Genomic DNA, 17,524 nt, shown 5'->3' on the forward strand with positions numbered 1-17,524 from the left:
GCGCACATTACTAGCCTTGTAGTGAACGATTAATCTGTGCAAGTTAAAGGGGTGGTTGATCATGATTTCACTTTTTAACTTTAGTTACTGTTTGAGCATAAACAACATCTGCAAAGTTGCGAAGATCAAAGTTCAATGCAAAGGGAAATATTTTCTTTTAAAGGTCCCGTTCTTCGTGATCCCATGTTTCAAACTTTAGTTAGTGTGTAATGTTGTTGTTAGAGTATAAATAAAATCTGTAAAATTTTAAAGCTCAAAGTTCAATGCCAAGCGAGATATTTTATTTAACAGAAGTCGCCTACATCGAACGGCCAGTTTGGACTACATCCCTCTACTTCCTTCTTTAATGACGTCACTAAAACAGTTTTTTGACTAACCTCCGCCCACAGGAACACACAAGAGTTGTGTTTGTAGAGTGTGCCATGTTGTCGAAACGCTGTTATTTTCATCCCGCAGTCCAATCACCGGGTCTGATTCCGGCTCAAATTGATAGTGTAAAATTAAAGACATGTTTACAATAACACTGAGCGCGTGCATCTCCACGTTATGATAAGAGGCGTGACCTTTCCGGGCAAGGAGCGCTAAACTGCTGTCGAATCACAACACAGGAACCGCTGGCACAATCAGAACTCGTTACGTATTTCTGAAGGAGGGACTTCATAGAACAAGGAAGTCATCAGCCCGTTTTTATGACAGTGGAAACAGCGGTATAAGTAAATTATGTGAAAAAAAAATACTGTGTTTTTTTACACGCGAAACATGAACACATGTTATATTGCACACTATAAACACAATCAAAGCTTCAAAAAAACACGAAAAACGGGACCTTTAAAGAAATCTCTTTTTAAGGACTACAACATACGGCTGGTAGGGACTACAACAAGCTTCTTCCCGGGTTTGTGACATTCTTAACCCTAAAATTTACATAAACCAAACCATAAACCAAAGGGGGTGAGGCCATGTTATTGCAATACAGTACATAACACAAATGCAATAGCATGTCATAAAAGCAAGATGACGACAAATTATAACTGTAATTAAACTAAACTATACCTGTTCTATCTTCATGCAGCATATATTCTCTGGCTCTGTAGGATCTTACAACAGTTCCCACATGAGCGATTTAAAGATCATCATGACAGAATATGCTAATCACATCAACTTTAAGATATCCCACATCAGTTACATAAATTCATCAGCTAACCATTCAGAAACATCTTGTTGCATTCTACATGTTGTCGCTTCTTCTTGAGTCTCTCCATCATTGTCCAACTCCGGTTTGAACATAAAAGCCTAGGCTGGATTTCTCAAAACCTTCTTGACTCTACGTTGTTCTTTAATTATACCTTAAGCTGTACCTTAATACGTGTTTCCCGAAACGTTCTTAGTTAAGTATACCTTCTGTAAGTCATACTTTTGTAAGGTTGGTCTGGACCACTCTTAGCTCACTGTTGACAGTCTGTACGAATATAATTCTGAACTTGTAATACACCTAGTGTTCAATTAGGATTATGGCAAAGAATAAAATGCAAAGATTCACTGCTAAATTCAAATGTGCTTTAGCACTGAGCTAGAGAAAGACGCTAGCTTTGCGCTTGTGATGTATCACAACTATTCTGTGTTTTTAACCTCATCAAGTTTATTTTATTATTTTACTACACAATGTTTATATGGTAGTATGTTTTAGGTGGTTGTAAGAATGCAGACATTTCAGAATAATAGTCACTGTGTATTTCGGGATAGTTTATAATTATAATTTTTTCCTGGTCATTATTGTGTTCTATTTAATTTATAGTAAACTACTGTATCTTGTCACAGGAAGGAAAGACATTATTTGACACATTATTCAATATATTTTACAAGTATAAGGGTTATTATAGTAAACTAAACCTCAAACCAAAGAAATGTTCATTACTTGAAATAGATGTTAACTAAAATAAAACTAAAATAAGTTTACTTTTTTTTTATATATTTATTTTAATCTAGTTTCTAAGCTTTAGTTTAACATGAGGTATCAAAATAACAAACAGAAATAAAATCTTATAGAAATTTAAAAGCAAAACCTAAAATGCATAAACACAAATTACTAAAACTTTTAACTAAAATTACAATTTTAGTTAAAAGCAGAAAAACAGAAAAACTAAAAATCAAGTCTAATCAAAAATTTAAACGAAAACTATTATAGACATCAATGATAAGTGTGTCAATCCCTGAAAAGTACTGAATTTTGCTCTTTCGTATCTTTTTGCACTTGAACGAGCAGAGTACAGTTGGGTGAACATAAACAGTTTGGGAATATCAGGTGTACCATATAACTAAATTATATTTTAGTCAACTAAATCTACTCTAGATTTAGTCAAGTAAAAGTAGACTAAAACTAAAACAATTTCCGATGACTAAAATATGACTAAAACTAAATGGCATTTTAGTCAAAAGACTATGACTAAAACAAAATTAAAATTTGCTGTCAAAATTAACACTGTTTGTTATCCCATACACTTATGTCTATGGAAGCTGCAATAATAACACTTTCAATTATATAATTTGACAAAGTGTTTTATTCATATCAGATACACATTGTGTATGAAACAAAAAAGTTTACTCTATTCGTCTCCCAGTTCGGGGAAGATTTAAATCCGACAGCTCTAAATTGCCGTGCAAACTCATCGCGTGACAAAACATATTCACTTCCACATAATTTACAATCAGAATATATTATAAAATTCATGATAGGCTATAGTTAACAAGTTTGGGAATATTTTGAAAAAAATTTAATAAAACGCGATATAAACACAATACCTACATGTCTGTCAGCTGCATGACGCGTCTCCAAGGAATTAAAACTTTGTTCTAAAGTAACATTTGCCTTAAACTCATGTTGATATTACTTTTATAACATCCATTGAGTCCTGGTAAATGCAATTTATACTTCTGAAGTGCTTCTTTTTATGAAAAACACTGATTTCTCACATAACGCACACTCAAAAAAATAACTCTTTGAACAAACATAAAAAAATCTTGGAAAGGATTTCCACATGATTAAGTTACTTTATTTCAGCATGATGCAATTCTGTTATTCCAATTTAATGTACTTACGTTGGGTCAACTTAATTTATTAAGGTTGATTCAACTTATTTACTATGGTTGGGCACAGCTTAATTTAATAGTGTCAGCCAACTAATTTGCAATGTTTTGGAAAATAAATAAAAAGCAATAAATAAATAAATTGTTTTCTTATACATTGATTTTTACAATTAATTTTTACAATTAATCTGTGATTTATATAACTTTTGTGATGTTCTGTGTTAGAAATCTAGATGTGATACTGGATTCATCCTAAATTGCCTAAATTGATCATAAGTCCATTGGTGGCAATGGTTTTACAATCAACATTGGCTTACAATGCATTTGGGAAATGCAACCCAGAGCACTACCACAGTGATTACTTTCTTATTAAAGTAATTTGAAAGTTTGTTAGCAGGTCCTCAACCTAAGCAGCAACAATTCACCACAATTGTAACCCTAAAACTATTAATTAACAGAAACTTTTAAATACCAACATAATAGAACAGTAAACATTAAAAAGTCTTTCCATTTTCTCATCTTCCTAAAAACTGCTTAAAATAACACTTTATTTCAACATTTACACTCCTAGTTCAGCCCCTTTGCAAAGCATGATGGGAAATGAAAATTCTGTTTGATTGAGTCCTGGTTGGGTTTGCTTGATTGAAACATGTCATTCCAATATAAAAACATCAAGTTTCAAGTCAGTTTAACATGAATCAATCACATTTAAACCAGAAACCTGATACAATGGTGTTGAATCAAAATAAATTGTTTAAATAAACTGAACAGCATCAAAAAATCTTTTTTTTTTTTTTGAGTGCAGTGAAGGCAGCCCCTATATAGAATGAATTATCGATTCTCGAGCCATCGATATAAACCAATTCAGCACTGCTGCCATGGACAGCACCTGGTAACGTCGCACTTAAGAAGATATACCTTAAGCAACCTCCTAACATGTAGTTCTGGGAACACGCCTAGAAAAGGTATATCTTCAGTTAAGGTCTACCTTTAGAGTCTTCGTAACGTGCGCCGCTAAGAGATAACGTTATCGGGAAATCCAGCACAGTTTCTGACATTTTCAGTAAGTCTTCGTGAGGTTATCGGAACTGCTAATACGAGCTCTTGAAACTCCGCCCTCTTCTTGGGAGCAGCAGTCAATTTGCATTTAAAGGGACACACACAAAAATGGAGCATTTTTGCTCACCCACAAAAAGTGACAAATTTAACATGCTATGAAAAATGATCTGTAGGGTATTTAGAGCTAAAACTTCACATACACACTCTAGGGACATCAGAGACTTATTTTACATCTTGTAAAAGTGGCACATATGTACGGAAGCCCTGAACCGCATGGTGAAAAAAAAAAAAAAAAAAAAACTTGGTAGGGAGGAAAAAAAAACGAAAAGTTATCTCGTTATTTCAACATAATAAGTTGTTATAACGACATAATATCTCGTTATTTCAACATAATAAGTCGTTATAACGACATAATATCTCGTTATTTCAACATAATAAGTCGTTATTTCAACATAATAAGTCGTTATAACGACATAATATCTCGTTATTTCAAGATATTAAGTCGTTATAACGACATAATATCTCGTTATTTCAACATAATAAGTCGTTATAACGACATAATATCCTGTCATTTCAACATAATAACTCTTCATTATCTATCAAGTATGATAAAGTACATACATGTGTTAACGTCCCCAGTGGCGCAACGCTAAAGTATTGACCCGCCAGTCTAGCTTTTACTGCGATCGCCGCGGTTTCGAATCCGCCTTTTGCCGAGTTCGTTCTTCTCTAGTTTCACATCACATATCAAAAAAGGCATTTATTTTCAATAGAAATTAAAACAATGTTATAAAAGTGCAAATAACCTGCCTAACGAGTGTTTAATAACATTAAAAGTATTTATTGGGCAGGGTTAGCAGCATGTTCGATATTACCCACTAGAGGGCAGAATAAGACAGGGAATCAATTAAAGAACGCAATAGTTATGTTGAACTACTGTTACAATTTGGTGCTCCAAAATCCCAGAGGTTTATCATGGGAATTTGCGTTCATCCCAGGCTAACCTTTATTGAGGTTAAATTTATTAGACCATAGTAAATAAAACAATTTACAGTGCAAATGTCAGGGGTGTCAAACTTACAGCCCGGTGTCCAATCTGATTTGAACTATAATAAAACATAGAGATGCACTAGTCCAGGGGCCAAAAACGTTTTTAAGAGGGGTTTTTTTATTTTTTTTTTATTTTTATTCTGGGCTTGCAAACAAACTGCTTTGTAATATTTTCTAAAGATATAAAAATCAAAATAGGTGCTAATATATTGAAATAATAGGACACGGAGTGTCTATTTACAGTAAGTGCAAATAGCGTCCCTTGTTGACAAACACTCTTTACAGTATAGCTCCAGTGTCTGGTTGGGCCACTGAAGTTTAAAAAGGGACAGTTGTATTTCGATGTATTCAGTGGCGTAACAATAGCATGAAGGGTTTCAGATTTTGGCTTTTACAGCGATCGCTGCGGGGTAGAATCAGCATTTTGCAGAGCTCACCCAATAATAGAGCTCACTCCTATTTTCTCATCATATACATTTTCAATAAAATGAAAATAATGTTCAAAAAGTGGAAATAAAATGTGAACAAGTGTTTAATAATATTAAAAGTGTTCATTGAGTAGGGTTGGTGGAAAGTGGAGGGGTTTTATTCTCCCAATAATGCAGCATCCATTTAATAATTTTAATAAATATAATCACTCTATATGATATTATTGCATCCTGTACAAAAATACTGAGGTACAGTATCTGCCAATACTAGCCTACAGCATCTAAATACTATTTACACTTCTTGCAAAGAACTGATAGGCTACTTTTACATGGTGTCAATAGAATATATCGCTATTTTCACCTAGTATAAATAGCATATCGTGAAAATGCTGCTATTGTCATTTAGTATAAATAGGATGTCTAATAAATTTATGGTCTAATAAATTTAACCTCAATAAAGGTTAGCCTGGGATGAACGCAAATTCCCATGATAAACCTCTGGGATTTTGGAGCACCAAATTGTAACAGTAGTTCAACATAACTATTGCATTCTTTAATTGATTCCCTGTCTTATTCTGCCCTCTAGTGGGTAATATCGAACATGCTGCTAACCCTGCCCAATAAATACTTTTAATGTTATTAAACACTCGTTAGGCAGGTTATTTGCACTTTTATAACATTGTTTTAATTTCTATTGAAAATAAATGCCTTTTTTGATATGTGATGTGAAACTAGAGAAGAACGAACTCGGCAAAAGGCGGATTCGAAACCGCGGCGATCGCAGTAAAAGCTAGACTGGCGGTCCAATAATTTAGCGTTGCGCCACAGGGGACGTTAACATGTGTACGTCCTTTATCATACTTGATAGATAATGAAGAGTTATTATGTCGTTATAACGACTTATTATGTTGAAATAACGAGATATTATGTCGTTATAACGACTTAATATCTTGAAATAACGAGATATGATGTCGTTACAACGACTTATTATGTTGAAATAACGAGATATTATGTCGTTATAACGACTTATTATGTTGAAATAACGAGATATTATGTCGTTACAACGACTTATTATGTTGAAATAACGAGATATTATGTCGTTACAACGACTTATTATGTTGAAATAACGAGATATTATGTCGTTATAACGACTTATTATGTTGAAATAACGAGATAACTTTTCGATTTTTTTTTTCCTCCCTACCAAGTTTTTTTTTTTTTTTTTTTCACCATGCGGTTCAGGGCTTCCGTACATATGACCCCTTTAATACACAGAAAATTTTTTTTTTTGTTGTAATCTTTAATCAAAATCTGAAAATTTGCTTCTGCTCTGGATTGGCGTTCCTTCTCTGATGACATCAGTTTAACGGCTTGGGTTGAATATCCTTAACCACTCCCCTCCAACCGTCACTCTGCTATGAGCGAGGGATGGGGAGGTCTAAATCAAGGTCTAGATCAAAAACATGTCTTCATTATAATGAATAATAAAATAAAGTTTAGTAAAATAAAATAGTCAAAGCCTAATTGCTCTGGACGTGCTGGTTCTGGCCTCATCACCAGCTGCAGCCACATCCTCAGTTTATACAGTATATGAAACACCTGCGATTCAGCAACTACCTGCTAATGCACATGCATTCACGTAAAGTATAGCCTTGTTGACAAGTTTGGGTGAGTTCGCCTTGAAACAGGACTGAATTGTTGACAGCACAAGCTCTTTGAGGTTATTAACAGAGGCTCTACATCCATTATGGCACTCATTTATTTCGAATGACTGACGGGAACCCATTTGTGCTAGACATTCAGTTTAAATAAATGTAATCATAAGACACTCTTGAGATCTTTTAGAGCAAAATAGAGGTCCTAGTCCCTCTGTTTCCACTGCCTATAACTGTAAATAATGATAATGATTCAGGGCTATTCAGCACTCGTAAGAGAAAAAAACTGTGGGCCTAATATATGTGCAAAAATAGAGATATAGTTTTTTGCTATGCTTTAAACAAGGACATTTTAATTGCTTTATCAAGCATGAGACAACACATTATTCAAATGCAATGTTTTTACATTTAAACAGAATTTTTCTATTTTGCAAGACAGAGATATCAAGAAAGACTATTATATTTTTTCTTTTTTCAATGTATGGGTATTTCAGAGACACAATATTTTTGTGGCAACACCATCATTTTACTGTTTAATTGAAAATTAAATACTAAGCTTTGTCTCGAAAACAATCAAATGAATTGAATGCAGAGCATTACATGGCTTATTCGGGTATTAAAAAAAACAAACAAAAAAAAAAAATCAGCACCTAAAGTGAAGCTAATGTCATTACGACAATCAGCACTGATGCATTGATGCATCTTGCCTGGATTAATTTTTAAGCAAATTATGCACAGTCAGTTTTCAGTTAATGATGTGAATCTGCCTTAATTATTATTTCTGAATATAGCCAGCATGTGTGCACAGATCACATCTTCATGCACAGAAAATCTTTTGCGCTTGAGGATAATCTTTGAATCCCATTTGTACTAATTAATGCGAAATTAATTTAATTGCACAGAAAATTAAAGAGATGTGTTTGTCAAAATTACTGGGTTACTATTCACTGTCTGTGCTCCATCTTCATGACAAAAAAATGATCATCTATATTAGTCACACTAGAAGAGGGAAATTACCTGAATGAATCCATTACTCTCCGACAGAGTCATTTTTTTCCTCAAAATTTTAACTTGTGTGATGGCAAACATTGAAACAACAGCATTATGGTTCTCTACAGATCTCTAATTTGTCATTGACTCTTAAAAATAAAGGTTCCAAAAGTGGGTTTTCACAGCATCGCCATAGAAGTATCTAGTGAACAGCTCTTAAAAGAAACATTTTTTCTAAGTATGAAGAGCATTTTAAAATGGGTAACACTTTATTTTGATGGTCCTTTTTGAACATTTTTGATTATAAGTAACTTTTCAACTATGTCTACTAACTGTCATTAGAGTATTAGTAGACTGTCTGCTTAATATCTGCTAACTCTTTATTGCGATGGTCACCCAACAGACATTCTACTGAATGTCAACTTATTCTACTAACCCTACAAGTCTACTAACACTCTAATGAGTTAGTAGACATAGGTGCAATGTTACAGTCAACAGAATGTGCTGACCATCAAAATAAAGTGAAACCCCAGGTGAAAAAAAGTACATTTCTATAATGTACTTAAAGTGCTCTATTTTCGTGCACTAATTTTGTACTTAATATACTAAAATTTCCTCTTTAGTACTTCTTAAGATAATCTTAAGAAAATCTAACTGTAGTCAACGGTGCTATTTTGAGACACCATGAAATATGAACTAAACTGTACTTTTAATATACTAATCTCTGTATTTAAAAAAAGTATTTAGATACCACTTACATTACATTTGAACCCATAGTGTACTACAAGTGGTAGCTAAATACATTTTTTAAATACAGAGATAGTATATTAAAGCACATTTTAGTTCATTTTAGACATGGTGTCTCAAAATAGCACACGATTACACTTCTTAATTAGTACTAAAGAAGATTTTTTTTAGTATATTAAGTACAAAATTAGTGTGCGAAAATAGAGCACTTTAAGTACATTATAGAAGTGAACTTTTTTTTTCACCTGGGACCAATAAATGTTCTAAGAACGTTTTGCTGATGTTCCCATTGCATTATGAAAACATTATTTCTGAATATTCTCATTTTTTTTTAAAAAATGTTTTAAAAATGTTTTAAAACGTTCTATGCAAAAGTTAAGGAAATATTCCAATTTATCATTCAGCAGTTATTATGAGAACATTACTTTAAAAAAAAAAAAAAATTATGTTTTTGTGCTAATGTTTTGAGAACATTATTAGACCAGATAACTTTGAACGAATGTTCCATTAATGAACTTTAACATTAAATTCGAAAGCCAAGATTCTGAGAACGTTCCCTGTTAGCTGGGAAAGAATGGAGGACTGGAAAGATGCCATAGATGTACAATATAGATTCCAATAAAGAACCCTTTTTTTTGTAAGAAAATTGTTCTGCCCACCAAATAAGAGCTATAAATCTAAATTTCTTGTGTCTTCAGAAAGACTGTAAATGTGGTACAGTCAAAATGTATAGGCTAACAGAATATTTATTATACAGGGATCTTTCAATTTCTAGTGGGGAGTAGTTGGTGGAATAACAGACAACCACATGTCAAGGCTAAAGCCCCTCAGCGGTACCATTAATCCTGGCTTGAGCCACACATTCTGGGTTTCCTTCCATATCAGACTGCAATTTTCCACTCACATTCACTATTTTCAGAACAAATCTGGTAGTCATTTATTTAACAGAAAATAATTACAACAAAATAGCCAAGATAATTCACAGTAACACTTTATAATAACTTTGAATAATTACTATTATTAGGCTACTCCTTTAAAAAATATATTGAAATGTACATGTACTACTATTCTATTAAGTATTATATATTTGTTAATGATTTATCGATAAAAGTTATTATAAAGCATCACCCTTTTCCCATGGTTTCAAGTCTGTCTGTATTCTCCTTCTCCCCCAGTCAAATACTCTCACACACAGTCGTGGCAGACAAGCTTTTACTTCTGGTAAGTCTGAAAACAGTGTCGCTCCTCGTTTCTGAAGCAAACCTCCCAGATGAGCCAGAGTTGCGCTGCTGGATTTTAGAGGACGAATTTCTCATTGAAGACTTATTGGTCAGACTCATGACAGATGAAATCTTCTCTCTGTAGCTTTCTCTAAATCTTCTGGCCGATCTGTACAAGTTTCCAACAAAGCAGTAGCAAAGAGGATTGAGGGATGAGTTGGTGAGACCCAGCCATTGCGCAAAGGGTCTGCTCTGGAGAATCCAATTATGTTCAACGTTGCTCAGCTCATCATGTCGATCAGGAGAGCTGGGAATGTGGGAGTCGATCCAGATGTCCACGGCATAGAGCGGCAGCCAGGAGAAAGTGAACAGCAGCACGAGCGCAAAGACCATTTTGGCGATCCTCTTGCGCGTTTGCAGGCGCGATGTTGAAGAGGTTAGCGCGAGCTGGTTGGGATCTGATATTGATGATGTGCCACCTCTACTCAATTTCCAGCAGGTCAAAAAGCAAATGACCAGGTTAAAGACCACTGGGAATCCATATAACGCGCAGAAGAGTAAAAAGTTGTAACCCTGGCGCAGTTTGACTTTAGACCAGCTCTCCACGCACACGGTCACTGTATGCAGTCCGTCTAGCAGGGAAAGCGTCTTAGTCGTGTTCATGAAAAACAATGGCAAGCATAGTGCAGAAGATACAATCCACACCACGGCTATCATGCATATCATTCTCCTGGCCGTAAAGAAAGATCTGGCGTGCAGGGGACTGTGGACGCTGTAGTATCTGTTCAAACTGATCACGGCCAGACTCAGAACACTGGCAGAGACTGATACCGCTTGAACGAACGGCACAGCTCGACACAGAAAGTCGCCAAACACCCACGCGTTATACACCTGATGTCCTAAATTAACCGGCATGCAGACGCAGACTACCATCATGTCACACACCGCCAGGTTGACCAGGAGTCTTCTGGTGGCTGAAGCTCCAGACAAGCGATTCCTCCGGCGCGTCAGGACCCACAGAGCCATTATATTCCCCACCAGTCCGGTCACGAATGATATCATATACATCACCATTAAAACTATTGTGTCAGGTTCATGTCCCGCAAAAAGAAAGTCGATGGAGAAAGGCGTCAAACCATGGGTAGTCCAGTTCTTCTGGAGGTGCTCCCAAAGAGAAAAGTTGTTAGGGAACAAGCGTCCGAATGTGCCGTAAATGCTCGAGGTGTTCATGTTTCCTCTGTGTGCCATTTCATCTGACCATCCGCTATTTGAGGATCTCCATAACGCCCCCACCCTGAGGAACATGATAAAAGAGAAATGATTCACCAAAGGAATATATATATATATATATATATATATATATATATATATATATATATATATATATATATATATATATATATATATGTTCTCATATAATATGTAACACATCTATCTATCTCAATACAATATAATGAAATGTGAAATAAAATGTTTTTAAAATTCTAAATATGCACAAAATATTATTTGTGGATAAGAGTTGTTAAATAGCAAGTATAATTAGCATTGTATAAATACAATAAAAGTAAATGAAATGTCCTCATTTAGACAGCTAAGTAAATGATGTGTTTTGTGGGAGTGTGCGATACTGTTCCACACCTTCATTAAAGGCAAACAGCCACCACACAGGAACACACACACACTAATGTCTCTCACTTACTCTTTCTCACATCTGACAGTTATTAACCAAATGTAGAAGTGTATGATAAACAAGATCATGAAAATATATTTTCAGTCATGAGCACATATTCCCCAAATTATTCACTCCAACAATGCTTTGTCAGTTAACCTGCAATGTGTTTCATGTAATATCTAAATTACAGGTTTTTCACAGTCGCTTTGGTATATTTCTCAAATCACATTTGGAATTCTCAAAATTACTTGTTCATCCTCCACCATCTACTCACTTGAGCACATCATAAAAGCAATTTCTCCTTCTATTGAACACATTTCTGGTGCTTTGGTACATTCATGCTATTGATTATACACAACTGTCTGCCGTTTCCTACATTAACAATTGCTTGTCGTATTGATCAAATATTATACTGGTTCTCTGTTGAATAGTTTCCCCAAAATTCATTAATTCATAGCATAAATCATTACATGCAAAATGGTTAAACTAGTCTTAATTTATTAAGCGTATTTTCTATACATTTCAATTAGACTGTTTTTTGTAAATGTGTCCTGATTTGATGAATTGCACAGGTGAATCTGGAATTTAACTAATGTAAATGTAAAGCATTATATCAACCAATGATTAATCAGTTCTCTAAAATAACTCAGAGGTCATTTCATGACCCATCATTTGCTAAACACATAGACACTATGCAAATTCTGCACTGTAAAAAAAATCCTTTTGTTTCTACGGAAAAATACCAGCAGCTGTGGTTACCAGAACAATACTGTAAAAATGACATCAAACCGTAAACATACTTATGGAGTTACATGTGAATTTTACATTTTAAATATGTATATTTAACTTTGGATTTCAGTACACTGTAAAAAATCCCAGTAAAATTTACGGTAAAATAACATATTTCATTAACTGATATAATGTTAATTTACCAATCTAATGAAGTACTAATATCTGTTTTGTATCTTTATAATACACTGACAGTCACCAAACACAGTGGTGATGAAAGTCACATGATGAATCAAAGTTCATCACAAGCAGCTTTTCCACAAGCTGAGGAAGACAATACTAATATATAGAAGGAGCACACAGTGTCATTCACACACACACTAAACACCATCATGGTAACATGCATGAAATTTTAAAAATGCAATAAACATTAATTTAACAACATTAGATGTAACATAAAACCCTAATGTACATAACTGATTAGAAAAAAAATGAGAAAAACTAAGAAGAAACAGAGTTATTTCAACAAAAATATATCAAATGTGAAGTGTCACGCAGGGAATTGTGGGAATGCCAATTTAAGTTTTTTCACTGTAAATTTTACAATGAATTGTTATTTTTCACTTTCAAAAACTGTGAATTTAATGGTATTTTACCGTAAAATTACATTAAAAGTACCGTTAGATCTATTACAGTTATTCACCGTATATAGTACGGAAACTTTCTGTAAACCAATTGACAGTTTTTCACCGCAGCATTTTTACAGTCTTTTACTGTTAAAATCACGGTCATTTTTTACAGTGTGATAATGGAAGAACAACAAGTAAATGAACAGGGTCAACAGTTGGGAAGAAAAAGAGGAGTAAGGATGCATGCTAGAAGGGCAGAGAGGCAAAACAGAGGAAGCGGTAGAAGAGGAGTTTGACCCGGAATTAAATGAATAAACTGTCTTTACGGTTTTTCTCAATTGTTTTGGCACATTCTGCAACAGGTTTAACATTTTCTAAACTGTAAGTGCAATTGTCACAACTGTCCGCTGAAACATCAGAAAGCTATTGCATGTCTGCAAAATTACTTAAAACATTTAATTCATGTTTCTAACCCTAGTTTTTCTGTCAGTAAATTGGCCAGTGCCACCAAAATAACAAGTGTTTTTGTCATCGTGTGAGCCACACTGGTCAAAATCTGTAGAAGCTTTATATAATCTTAAAGGTGCCCAAGAATGCTTTTTCACAAGATGTAATATAAGTCTAAGGTGTCTCCTGAATGTGTCTGTGAAGTTTCAGTTCAAAATACCCCATAGATTTTTTTTAAATTAATTTTTTTAACTGCCTATTTTGGGGCATCATTAACTATACACTGATTTTGGCAGCGCGCCGCCACTTTAAATGGCCTGCTCCCTGCCACACGAGCTGTCGACTATATTACAGTGCATTTACAAAGTTCACACAGCTAATATAACCCTCAAATGGATCTTTACAAGATGTTCGTCATGCATGCTGTATGCATGCTTCGAATTATGTGAGTAAAGTATTTATTTTGATGTTCACGTTTGATTCTGTATGAGTTTGAGGCTATGCTCTGTGGCTAACGGCTAATGCTACACTGTTGGAGAGATTTATAAAGAATGAAGTTGTGTTTATGCATTATACAGTCTGCACATGTTTAAAAATGAAAATTGCGACGGCTCTCTTGTCTCCGTGAATACAGTAAGAAACGATGGTAACTTTAACCACATTTCACATTAGCAACATGCTAACGAAACATTTATAAAGACATTTTACAAATATCACTAAAAATAACATGATATCATTGATCATGTCAGTTATTATTGCTCCATCTGCCATTTTTCGCTGTTGTTCTTGCTTGCTTACCTTGTCTGTGCACAGATCCAGATGTGAATACTGCCTTTCCTTGTCTAATGCCTTGAACATGGGCTGGCATATATGCAAATATTGGGGTCATACATATTAATAATCCCGACTGTTACGTAACAGTCGGTGTTATGTTGAGATCCGCGTGTTTTCCGGAAGTCTTTTAAACAAATGAGATTTATATAAGAAGGAGGAAGCAATGGGGTTTGAAACTCAATGTATGTCTTTCCTTGTACTGAACTCTTGTTATTCAACTATGCCAATATAAATTAAATTTTTGATTCTAGGGCACCTTTAATATACAAATTGCACGTGTTTTCTACTTTTTAGTTGACACTGTATGTTTTCTACACTGTACAATAATGTCAGTGCTCAATGCTCTTGTGTATCAGCAGTAGGTAAAAATTTACAAGGAAAAGTCAAAAAGAAAATGGACATTCGGTCACACTTTATATTATGTGTTCTTATCTACTATGTACTTACATCAAAAATAAAGTATGGTTTACTTACTGTATTCACATTGTATTGCAAAACACATTTGCTGCTATTGAGGTGGATAGAAACATGTTTAGTGGTATGGGTAGGTTTAAGGGTGGGTTAAGGGGTAACAGAAGGCTCAACAGTGTAATTACAACTGTATTTTTTATTTTTTAAATAAGTACAATAAGTGCATTGTATCAAATGATTTACAATAAATGTTAGTACAAAGTAGTTAAAGACACCTAATATAAAGTGGGACCAAACATTTTTACTTATACAGCACATTTATTTTTGTAGAAATGTGTTACATGTAAATTGAAAGTTGTTTAGGGATTGTGTGCAGTGATTGTGTTGGGCAAACTTCATAGAGCCTATGTGCTTCCAAACTTGATTGGTTGATTGGTAAGATTGTTATTCCTATTTCATTAAAATGGTAGGCCATTTGCCAATTCAGCAGATATTATAAATATTCCATTTCATAGGTATTTATGGAATATACATGCATGTCTGATAGATTTTGATAACTGAATGGATCATTTTGCATGTGAAGGCTCATATGATAAAAGAATGTTTGGAAGTTGTGAAGAGTTTGACAGTTTCACTGAGAATCAACTCATCAATTTTGATCAACAATCCATGTGCATTTAGTATTGTGTAAATTATATACAATTGTACTTACTCTTTTGCACACGTGTGCCAAAACACAAATGTCTTGAATCTATAAGAAATCCAAATCTGATGTGAACAAGAGACTAATTGTTCAGAGAAAAAAAAGTATTTTTCGAGAATTGAGCCAAAGCGATTGAGAAAAACTGTAATAAGCCAAGGAATGCTCAGGAGAATGGGAGCTCTGGAGAATGACAGAGGGAGTCATCAAGGAGGAGATGATGTAAGAAGGAGCAAGAGAGGAGACGAGAGAGGGAGAAGCCAAGGATTAACCCCGAGCAGAGCCATCAGGACGAAGGCCCACGGTGGAACCGAAGGGGTGAGGAAGTGCCAGGAGCCTGATTGACTGTGGTGGGGCTGGGAGAGGTACAGACCCAGGCAGAGCCAAGGAGACGAAGACCCAGGGCGACACCTATGGACTGGAAGGCTGAGGCAGAACCGCAGACTCGTCGGAGGGAGATGACTGACCAAGGTAGAGACGGAGGGATGAGGGACCACGGTGAAGCACATCGAGCGTGGAGCCAAGGTAGTCTCAGCCTCAGATGCCCACAGACTATTCTTTAACGGTCCACCCGGAAACAAATGTGTGACGCCAAACCCCATCATGGAAGAAGAACGGTGTCGTGTTTACAACTGTGATAATGAGTACTTACCAGGATCAACTAAACGCTGGATTTTCAAATGTATGTGAAGTTTGCGGTTATATTGTTACAGTAAACTAGCACAACATTCTTGAATGAATAATTTATTGGATGCATACATGTCTTTTATTGTAGGGATATCGAATTGACACTTTGAACTTTGTCACTCCCCAAAATATGACGTGAAACAAAATGAACTATGATTGGTGTAATGGTCACTTAGAGCATTTACAGTAATTTGAGGTAGACTGAGAACTGCACTTGTGCTTAGAGTGTGTGCATCTGAGAAAGATGTGAATGGTGAGCAGGAGAACTAAAATAACCACTCTACTGACCTTGTACTCTTTTCCTTTTATTCCTTTTACTATTTGTGACAAATGTTGAATGTTTATTCGTATCCTTTGTCTCACTCAATCCCCATGTATGCGGACAAGTGTTACAATGTTTAAGTAATTTTATTAAAACCAGAGAAAATACGCCAACTTTCCTCTCACATGTGTTATTTCCTCAAGCTCCACACATTTGTTTTTCTCTCTGGGCAACAACATTTTAACTATGCATTACATTGGTTGCATTACTTATCAGTCAAACTTCTCTTGGGCAGTCCTTGGTCAATGAAAGCTGCGATGAAGTCCAGACCTTCTGCTATCGGTCTGAAGGTCTGGCTACCCGAGACTAGAGCCAAGGTGAAGCCGGAGGACTTGGAGGCCTGAGGTGTAGCTAGGAGTTTGAAACACCAGGGCAGAGCTAGAGACCTGGAAGCCCAAGGCAGATGCAAGCAGCAGGGCAGAGCCAGTGAAGAAGGAGCCAAAGGGCTGAAGGGAGTCAGCGGAGGTGGGGCCAAGGAACTGGATGCCGTTGGCAGAGGAGGAGGGAGTTGGAGGCTGGACAGGACCATCACTGACAAAGGAGACTTGGAGCTAGGTGGGACCAGGAGCGATTGGAGACTGGATGCGATCTGCAGGGATTGGAGACTCAGGGAACAGATCCTTTCCAGTTTCTCAAATATCTCAATGGGAACCGAGCACAGCACACTCACTTCAGTGATGGGAGGATGGATGGGACTCCACTACATGCCTTCAAATTCCACTAACACACCCTTCAAGATGGACATTGTTGCTGGCTCTTGCACCTGGTCAGACTCCATTACAGGATCAGGCTCTGGGATGAAAGCTCCTGGAAGGACGTAAGCACCGGCTCATACAACTGGTCAGACTTGGCAATCCTTG

The 17,524-nt window shown here is 35.6% G+C and overlaps 2 protein-coding genes across 2 annotated transcripts in view; one reads left to right on the plus strand and one right to left on the minus strand.

The window, feature by feature from the left end:
* The window catches only part of LOC137007554 (galanin receptor 2a), a 31,098-nt gene extending 13,905 nt beyond the window's left edge, over positions 1-17,193 (minus strand). Inside the window, exons 1-2 of the mRNA XM_067369092.1 lie at positions 16,874-17,193; positions 10,277-11,527 (exon numbers count right to left, since the gene is read on the minus strand). Of these exons, the coding sequence (XP_067225193.1) occupies positions 10,277-11,527; positions 16,874-17,193 (1,571 nt within the window). The remainder of the gene's footprint in view (positions 1-10,276; positions 11,528-16,873) is intronic.
* Positions 1-17,524, plus strand: part of tubgcp2 (tubulin gamma complex component 2) — a 58,951-nt gene that overhangs the window by 17,339 nt on the left and 24,088 nt on the right. The window lies entirely within an intron of this gene.

This window comes from Chanodichthys erythropterus, chromosome 19, assembly GCF_024489055.1.
Source record: "Chanodichthys erythropterus isolate Z2021 chromosome 19, ASM2448905v1, whole genome shotgun sequence".
NCBI lineage: Eukaryota > Metazoa > Chordata > Actinopteri > Cypriniformes > Xenocyprididae > Chanodichthys > Chanodichthys erythropterus.